Below are 9,697 nucleotides of genomic sequence, written 5' to 3'. Positions count from 1 at the left end.
GTACTGGGAAAACATTGGAAACCGCAACCGATCCCATCCGTACATACAGTTGATGACCGCAGGCGACATTGATAATCTGCCGTTCTCTTTCTGTGCCCTCTTCAGCACCCTGCAGCTGGCGATAGTTACGGTTGCATTCGGAACTGATGCAAGCCACGGGATGAGTTTCATCAGCCATTCAAACCCCATTTGAATCGGTGCATCGATCGATGAAGTGCATAGCATAATACCAGTACACAAACACAGTCCTTCGTCATCACGATGGTTAGATCAAATTAAACCAACTTCCATCAGAAACAACGGATAAAGTGGATTCATCCCGAGCGCACACTGGAAGACATGGTGGCGCCAGGCCCAAGATGACGCACGAGCTAAAGTTCAACTCGTAGAAACTTTGAGCGTTGGCCGGATTGCGGCGGTTTCCTGAACATTCTTCTCCAATTACGTCGCTGTAAATACTGATAATTGGTGCTCTTCGCACAAAAAAACTCCATTTGATAATGAATACGAAAATAAGCGTGCAGATGTGAACAAACGAATCCAGGGTTGGCTGGACCAGGGAACGTTCAGGGAACCGTTCTAACGTCACAAGGTCACCGGTACGATTGGCGGACGAACTTAGACGGGAGGTGAGTTACCAGCGTAATAAGACCGCTTGAGGGCAACGTATTCTTCTGGCGTTATCAATCCAAACTGTCCGTTCGACGATGGATTCCCGGCATGGTTGGCAATACCGTAACGCATTCCTGCTGTTTGGACGTTATATCCCGTCCTAGCACCGGCACTTTGCAGCGGACATATTCCTGTAGAGTGACATGTGACTATCGTCACTCTCTCACGAGGAACGCTTGCCAGCTTCCATGGAGCATGCGCCCTTTTCCGGTGCCTGTTTGTGTGTCTGTGAATTCCTGCTTTTAGACGTCATGCTATACAGACACACGTAGGGAAAGGTATCCTGCCCGTCTCTCCGGTGACTCGCGGTACAGTAAGGATAACGCCCCTCAACAACCGCGCATCCACCAAACGGGCGCATCACATCCAAAGGATCGTCATCGTTGTACGTCAGAAAATTGCCCCTCGTGCGTTGGCCGTCATTCGCTCGGAAAAACGCAAACGGTAAGCATCTTTGTGCGTTGATTTAATTGCAGGTAGTTTACATTAACGTGAAAATTGTGTAAAAAGAAAGTTAAAAAGTGCTATTGTGCAATATTTAGCAAAAAGAGATGTATTTCGAACAGTTCCTCTCCTTCATAAGCACACGCTTAATGGTTTGCAGATGAAAATCATACTTTCGATACGCATCATTGTGCAAACAGCGAATAGAGAAAACAGATCAATTATTTTTCCATCATTTCAAGTGTGCTCAAGATTCATCAATTATGGACGGTGTTTGAGCGTGACGTGATATGAAAACTGGGACGAGGACATTCCGCTCGATGGAAGCTGTAAGGAAATATTAGCAAAATTCTTCTCGAGCGCATTGCAAACTGTCATCACGTGACGAGCGACGGTGGTGCTAAGGGTGGTTTTGGCATGAGGAAAAATAATCAGAGTGACGACTGAAGAGGCAAACAAAAAATCGATTGCATCCAGAACGAATAGGATGCTGTACGGTGTTGTTCAAATGCCATGTTGTACTGCAATGTGGAAAGATAGTTCTGCAACAGTTAGTTCTGCTTATTTGATTAAGCGCTGTTTGCTTTAGCTTTTTTATTCCAAAAGGATAATGCAAATTAGTCTTCCCCTTTTGGGGGTATTGCAAGATAACAGCGTCATGGCGTTACTAAACAGACTCATCTCGAATGTCTAACGATCTGCCAAGGTTAAACGACAAGAATTCACTCGGAAATAGAACTCCACAGACACGGGACGTGTTAATTATTTGTTCTTCTTCGAAACAGCACTAGCACCAGTTGGATGATATATGATTCGATTTATGCACGTTTAAATTCACGCTAAAAACAGCTTATGTTAAAAACAAACAAAACAAACAATGCGTGTCCGGTACCTACCTAGAGGTCATACGATCAGCAGCTGGGAGAAAAAAGTCCCGAACGTGACTCAACACGTTTTCGCATCGCGGTTAAGCTTTGATTACCGAAAACGCACCGATCTGCTCACCCTTTAAGCCCGCAAGCTTAACCTACCCCCGCGATAAAGTTCACCCTAAACAAAACTTGTTCTCCTAAACGTATTCAAAGCAGTCCTCAGGTAAAAACAAAAACGCCGGATTCCTAAACCCTTGCCTCTGATCCCCTCGATTACAGAATCGAGACATAGAACTCACACGTCACTAGCCTCACAGCGGCAAATAGTGTGAAAGAATCCACAAAACAAAACCAAAAAATCACGTCAGCGTCTTTCGATCGAAAATAGTGGCCAGAAGAAGATGAGGTTTGTTATCACCGGATTGGTGTCGACCGGAACATTGGCTGTTTAGTGTGTGGGGCAGAAAGGAACGGTGCGCGCCAGTTCTGGTCGCTCCCCGTGATGAGTGTCTCGTACGATACGACCGAACCGTTGGTGAGTGACCGTTGAAACGTTTGAATAGCGTTAGAAGAAGGCACATGCGGCCGGGTCGGACCGTTTGCAACATTCGAATGTCGACACTCGACCGGAGTGGAAGGAAAAGCCCGCGAAGTCCTGTCCGAGGTGTGTACAGTGCATTTGTGTGGCTACGGACAGTGTGCCGGAATTCTAGTGACCGAGTACATCAGCGATATTAGATCGGATTCTTTTGTACGAATAGAGTATAAATTTAATACAGTTTGTGGCGATTTAAGGTATAAAAGTGTTGATTTGTGAGCACTAGTTAAGGAAGGTATGTGTGGCCAGTACGCAAGGATGTGTTTAAAATTGCGTTGTTCCATTCCCTCATTGTTATGAGGCCGCTCGAACCCTTTTCGCAAACAGACTGACCTTGAAAGTTCCCTTAGGCCTAGGGTCCAAGTTTCTTTTGTGCCTGTGAAGCCTTCCCTTATATACCGCAAGGAAGAAGAAAGGATTCATCCAGAAACCCTACCCTTGCTTTGTTCTGGTTGAATATCGAACGCTACGCAAGAGTAGTTTACATACGTGAACCAAAAGTGTACGTGCGATCGTGCATTACGCACGGCGGCCTCTGCAACCGTGACGTTAATCATCCTCATCGCGTGTGTGGGCTTTTCCAGTACTCTTACCGGTGTGAGTCCCAACCATCCCAAGCCATCCGTGGCCACTTTAAAGTGGAAAGTAACGTCAAGGAATAAATGGGGCCTATTTAACGCACTCGCCGGTGTAAAGCTGTTTAAATAGACACACATAAAAAGTTCTTCACCCACGTGCTGGTGCCGGCAGACCGGGGTTGTTCGCCAGCGAGCTGTCGATTTTGCCCTTCGTTTAGGTGTGTGTGGCCCGGGTTGGGCAAGGGTATGAAGGTGTTTCGTCACGTTTCGATTAGCCGATGTCTTTTAATTGACGAAGTTTTCTCATCGGAAGCGCAATTGAGCTGGGAACGCGGCGGAGACCCTGTTTTACGTTGATTGGCTCAATGTTTCTTGACGATAAAAAGAACGTACTGTGTACGGGCAAGCGAGAGCTGCAGGTGTTTATTGTGCGAAACTGTGTTTTAGAATGCCCTGAGTTATTATTATTTTTCACTCTTATTTTAACTGAAAAATTGATCAAACATACTTAATTAAACACCCTGTTCCGATCATGCACCTTCAACGCATACATTAGAGAAGGATATTTTTGTTGCTAATGAGACGCCATCATCGTAAGCGAGCGTACCTGTCGCGGCCAGTCAGGACTCCATTGTCGAAAGAGCAAGGATCGGCGTTGTTTACAATCCCGATTCCTGTTGCTGTTTCGGCAGTGGCTCGACTGGTTTTAATTGTTATTACAAATTACACCCATCGTGCCGGATCGGCCGTAAATTGAGCTTGATCCAGCCCCTTGTCAACAGTGTGGTACATTTTATTTGATCTGTGGCTGTAAATTATAGTCTCATATATGCATACGATAATCAGTGTACAATAGCATTAGTCCGGTAGTAATGATATGTGTTTGTGCAGTGATTGGTGGTACAAGGGGAGGAATCATGTGATGCGTGTTCCTGGTGAAGCTCGCGTCTCCTTACATCTTCTTCCGTCTTCTCTTCTGCTCTTTCATCGTAGCCCTTCCGATTGTGTGTATTGACATCGCTCAACCATGGAGGATGAAGCGCTCAACAAGGACGAGAAGCTGCGAAAGGATTCGCTGAAAAGTGCAAAGGATGAAGCGAATAACGGAGGCGCTGGCGGCGACGGAAGCGGCGGTGGTGATGGTGGCGACATCGTGCTCAAGCCCAAAATGACACTCGTCAACGGTATCACCGTGATCGTCGGTTCGATTATTGGATCCGGCATTTTCGTCTCGCCGACCGGTGTCCTCATCAACACCGGCAGCGTCAACATGTCGCTGATCGTGTGGATCATTTCGGGCCTGTTTTCGATGGTAAGTAACCGCGTCGATCGATTCGGTGGCGGGATGCAAAACAACTTTTTAACGAGCACCAACCGGTTTCACGTACCGGCAGAGTTCAAGAACGTCCCGTGGAATAGAAACTCAAACGGTCAAATTGGCTTACTCGTAATGAAAAATTCGCGACAGCAAAACTGTTCGGAGACGATTGAATAATGAGATGAAATTGATATCCGGAACAAACATATGACGCTGAAACGAGACCGTTTTTTCCCAAATCCTTTTGCAGGTCGGTGCCTACTGTTATGCCGAGCTGGGTACGATGATCAAAAAGTCCGGTGCCGATTATGCGTACATTATGGAAACGTTCGGTCCATTCTTGGCCTTCATCCGGCTCTGGATCGAATGTATGATAGTGCGACCCTGCTCGCAAGCAATCGTTGCCCTCACATTCAGCGTCTACGTGCTGAAACCGTTCTTCCCCGAATGTCAACCACCAGAAGATGCGGCCCGTCTCCTTGCCGTCTGCTGTATCCGTAAGTAATCCCTGTAATTGTATCCTTTAACGGTTGTCAATCCGCCTACGGAACTGAATGCAATCAATTTCCGCCTGCTTTACGATGGATTCACCCTTCCATTTTTATAACAAACACAGAGACTCAACTGGCGCATTGGTTCTGGTAGCTGTGCTTTATGGACCATATTGAATTTAGATCGTTTATGCAAATCAGTTCCCAGACCAGAGAAGACAGCGTCCGGGATCCTTCGGTGCTGCTTCTCGAGGTCGTTCGCGAGCGTTTTATTTTTGATCCCGAAGCGCGATGAGATGATTGTTGTTTTCTTTTCAAAAATCCTGTTCACGTATACTAAAGCTTCTTTCCCATTTCTTCTCTTTCCACATCACACCTACCACCTACCAGTGGTGCTGACGTTCATCAACTGTTGGGACGTAAAATGGGCCACGGCCGTGCAGGATATCTTCACCTACGCCAAGCTGCTCGCTCTGTTCATCATCATCGGTGCCGGTGCTTACTATCTGTTCCGCGGTAAGTTTGTACGATGATCGATTGCGCACCAGTATCCGCCAGGTTTCTGTTATGCAAGGCGCGTGTGTACGACTATGGTTAGCATAAATCAGTAGCGCCAGGTGCATCTGTTACGATGCAAAAACAAGCTCCCGGTTGGGTGTTCTCGATGCGCGCGTTGACGACAATACGCGGCAATCAGCGATCTGTGGACCTGGGTGTGCTGGTTTGCACTTCGCGAACTTTCACTACCGACACGTGGAACCGACACCGGTCGGTAGCCGTCGGGTGGGATGCGAGATTTATTCGTTTGTTTTGATGCTCGGGTTAGAAGCTGGTGCAGGCCTAGTGTCGCCGAGGCAAGCAGGATTTTAAAGTTGTAAAACCATTTACTACCGAGGGCTTACGAGAGATGTTGTGTTGGTTTGACGTATTATCGGCTTTCTGTCAGGACCGGAAATATTGTAGTGTGGAACCGTGACAATGTAACGCACGATGCTTAGCAACAAGCGTGACCATCTACTGAAGTTGATACTGATGATACTGTTAGCGAACCATTTAAAAGGTGCTCCAACGGTCGGACATTCTTTCGTGTAGAATGAATTTAATGCATCCATTCAGTAGGAATTGCCAAAATTGTTCCAACAAATCTGGACACACCGGGTGATCGTCTACTGGCGATTATGTCCAGCCAGAACATAGCTACAGCTGCAACGTCAGTAGCTTTAACCGCTTATCTCGACTGGTCTGTAGCAGCCGGGATTGTCAGCCCACATTCAATTAAGCTGATTTACTTTATGCTTCTTCAGAAGACTTTTGATGGCCCGTTTGCCATTGTTCACTGACCGATATATTGTGTACGTTAAATTTGATAATAGCCGTCTAGAAATCTAGACCGGCCCGGGGGTACCGTTAAGAAGCGTGCCCGTACTGGACACCGGTCGTCTAAGATGACATCCATGCCATGCGTGTGTGCGATCCGTTTCCCTTTCTGAATAATTGTTTCTTTTTTGTTTGGCACAATCAATTTTTCTTTCCATTTCTATGGCCGCTGGAAAACGCATCTGTCGCCTCACTGTCATGTGTCGTGTTTTGTGCCGTATGATTGTATTATGTTTCTTTTTTTTCCGCCGCAGGCCACACGGAATACTTCACGTTCGATAACACCAAAACGGAGGTAACATCGCTCGCATTGTCCTTCTACTCGGGTTTGTTTGCCTACAATGGTTGGTAAGTTTATGTGTCTTGTTTGCTTTGTACCATCCGATCCGGGTGTTATTGTTATTACCGCTTTTCCCTAATGATGTCCACCGGGGGCTTGAAGATGGAGATGTAATGATGAATAGATTTGCAGTACCCCCCGGGTCTCGTACCATCTCAGACAGCCAGGCTGACACACTAATCCTCTTATTGCGTTTGTGTCCTGTATTTGGTTTGTCTTTTCATTTTCCTGAACAAATCCTTCCAGGAACTATTTGAACTTCATCATCGAGGAGTTGAAGGACCCGGTAAAGAATTTGCCCCGTGCCATCGCAATTTCCTGCACGCTGGTGACGGTTGTGTACGTGTTTACCAACGTGTCCTTCTATACCATCTTGTCGCCGGAAGAGGTGCTCGGTTCGGAAGCGGTAGCAGTCACATTTGCCGATCGGGTGTTTGGCATGTTTGCGTGGACGATACCGGGTAGGTTTTGCGCTGCATCATGCTGGATCGAATTTCGATACGCTTGCTGGTTTAGGTTAAGGAAGACCAACCAGAAACAGCACCAACCAAACAGTCATCGCCAGCGATTATGTTATTTCCGGAGGTTTTCTGTTCATGCCCATACCTTCGCCTCATTTCTTTCAGTGTTTGTCGCCCTGTCAACGTTTGGAGCAGTGAATGGCATATTGCTTACCTCATCCCGACTGTTCTATGCCGGTGCGTGCGAAGGTCAGATGCCGGAAATTCTTACCATGATCCAAATACAGCGCCTCACACCGACTCCGGCCGTACTGATAATGGCCCTCCTGTCCATGCTCTATCTGACGGTGTCGGACATATTCGCACTAATTAACTACGTCGGGTTTGCCACTTGGGTGAGTGATTTCTGTCCTGGCGTTTTTATTCCGCAAGGCCGACTCATACTGATATTGACTGACACTTTCCTTTCTTTGCTAATATAGCTAAGCATCGGTGCCGCCGTTCTGTGTCTTCCGTGGCTTCGGTGGAAGCAACCGAAACTGAACCGTCCTATCAAGGTGAATCTCATCTTTCCCATCCTGTATCTCATCGCCACCGTTTTCGTCACCGTTGTTCCCATGATTGCCAGTCCGGTGGAGACGGGTTACGGGTGTCTTATGATTCTTTCCAGCATTCCTGTCTACTGCATATTTATCGCGTGGAGAAACAAACCGAAATGGTTCAACCGTACGATGGGTAAGCGTGAGATGATGGGAAGCGCCCTCGAGGCATCTTTAAGATTGATGGCTGGGGAAATTTAAACCGTTCTCCCAAACTTAATCCCGCTCCTATTCCAACCCGTTATCCCCATCCCTTCCCACGACAAGCTTTTAGTAGAAGCTTCTTTAAAACAGATCCCATCATCCTTCAGTCACCTTTTAGTATGATTGGCACTAGAATATGTGTACTTGTAGCAGAATTGATTATTTTCCTTCATTTGCTAAAAACAAACCTACCTCTCTTTCTATCAATTCTTTTTTCTCTCTTTCTCTTCCTATTTGGAAACGTCTTCACAGGTGGATTTACGCAGAGTTTACAAAAGTTAATGATGGTGGTGCGGCCAAAACAGAAATAAACGCGAAAAGGTTTTTATCATTTTTTAGTTTTTTATCGTTTTAGTACGTATTGTTTTCGTTTGTTTGTAAACCGTTTTGCTACCCTTAACACGTGTGTGTTTGTTTGAGCGTGTATTTTAATCACTTGTTCCACTTTCTTATTTACTTTTTCTTCTAATCAGTTTGCATGCATTTGGGGGAATGGAAGATTAAAGTCAAATGTTAAAATATATTAGCCTAATTTGTGAAATAATTCGAAAGTTAGTAATATGTTTAACAGCTGTATCTTCATTTCCCTCAACAACGTCTATCAATATATTCACCTATTTCATACGATTTGAAATCGTATGCGCACATAATTTTAGTTACAAAACAAAAACACAAAATGAGCGTTAAAATGTTCGCACCATGATCAGCACTTCGCTACAACACTATTTAGCACCATATTAATTAAGATACTCTTTTCCAACTATCACAATGAAGCGTAAGCTAATTCGGTTACTTTTGTTTATTCTTTTAAATTTTCTCTCCTTTCAGTGGGTCTAACACGGTTCCTGCAGAAAATGCTCATGGTCGTAGGAAAGACCAAACCAGCTCAGGTTTAAACAAACACGCATCATAGTACGAACAGTTTAACCATCCGTTTTCTTTGAACCCCGACCAAAAGAAACGCCACATTCCAAGGAACGAGTGCAGCCGAGGTAGTAACGTGGGAGGATTTATATGATCCTTGAATTTGTTTTAAAGTGTATTAATTTTATACCACCCTTTCTGAAGGCTGTTAAAATGTAATTGTGTTTTGTTTTGTTTTTATTATTATATTACAATTACATTGTTTGACGTCAGTTTTAAATTGGTTTCATTAGCGAAACGACATCGCGTGTCATAAGTGAGATTTATATACGGAAACAAATGTTGCTATAGTAAGCCATACAGAGAAGCATTCCCATCCACAATGTTTTGTTCGACATGCGAAATATTTTTTTCCTGAGATCTTCTAGGTGTTTATATGAGTCAAACATACCATTTACTAAAGAGAATTCAAAAAAAAGATCCACACACCGCAAATAGTGTTCAAATTTTAAAAATGCAGCTTTTATTTTTTTTTCTATCCTTTTATCCCTTGCAAGAATAACAACGAGTTTCAATCATTTCCATTTCGGTCAACGAAAAGCCACATATCAATATTTTAATCAAATCGAAATATGTTCTGTCGATACAAGGGTGCTTGCTTGCAAATTTCTTGTTGAATTCTTTTGTCTCCATCAATACATAAGCAATTGTTGCTAATAAAAATTGCGTGCGCTTGATAAATTTTAGCAAAAGAAACATACACTACATATAATTGCTAAAGTATTTAAAATTAAAAGCAAAGCTAACATTTGCACGAAACGTATTCAAATTATAGCGAAAAGACTTTGTCGATTGGAAAAAAATAACATTGTTTTAAAC

At 44.5% G+C, this 9,697-nt stretch overlaps 1 protein-coding gene across 11 annotated transcripts; it reads left to right on the top strand.

Moving 5' to 3' along the window:
• The first annotated feature begins 95 nt into the window (after positions 1 to 95).
• On the top strand, positions 96 to 9,285 carry LOC125774854 (Y+L amino acid transporter 2). Of its 11 annotated transcripts, XM_049445198.1 has the most exons (10): positions 2,567 to 2,821; positions 4,158 to 4,476; positions 4,733 to 4,979; positions 5,364 to 5,489; positions 6,605 to 6,698; positions 6,937 to 7,151; positions 7,317 to 7,546; positions 7,634 to 7,886; positions 8,207 to 8,275; positions 8,783 to 9,285. In XM_049445198.1, exons 2-9 carry the CDS (start codon positions 4,192 to 4,194, stop codon positions 8,263 to 8,265), a joined length of 1,509 nt encoding a protein of 502 aa, XP_049301155.1. In that variant the 5' UTR covers positions 2,567 to 2,821; positions 4,158 to 4,191; the 3' UTR covers positions 8,266 to 8,275; positions 8,783 to 9,285. The 11 variants fall into 11 exon arrangements, with proteins under 11 accessions (XP_049301146.1, XP_049301154.1, XP_049301148.1 ...); XM_049445189.1 differs by lacking the exons at positions 2,567 to 2,821; positions 8,207 to 8,275 and adding an exon at positions 96 to 1,116; XM_049445197.1 differs by lacking the exons at positions 2,567 to 2,821; positions 8,207 to 8,275 and adding an exon at positions 1,399 to 2,523.
• The last annotated feature ends 412 nt before the right edge of the window (positions 9,286 to 9,697 follow it).

The sequence above is a fragment of the Anopheles funestus genome, chromosome 2RL, assembly GCF_943734845.2.
Source record: "Anopheles funestus chromosome 2RL, idAnoFuneDA-416_04, whole genome shotgun sequence".
Lineage (NCBI taxonomy): Eukaryota > Metazoa > Arthropoda > Insecta > Diptera > Culicidae > Anopheles > Anopheles funestus.
This window is presented reverse-complemented; position numbering and strand designations above follow the sequence as displayed.

Excerpts from the sequence above, each read along its gene's own strand:
- LOC125774854 (XM_049445189.1), top strand. The coding sequence starts at position 4,192 with ATGGAGGATGAAGCGCTCAACAAGGACGAGAAGCTGCGAAAGGATTCG. Across the intron at positions 5,490-6,604 it reads TGCTTACTATCTGTTCCGCG|GCCACACGGAATACTTCACG; the intron begins GTAAGTTTGTAC and ends TTTCCGCCGCAG. Across the intron at positions 7,547-7,633 it reads ACGTCGGGTTTGCCACTTGG|CTAAGCATCGGTGCCGCCGT; the intron begins GTGAGTGATTTC and ends TTGCTAATATAG.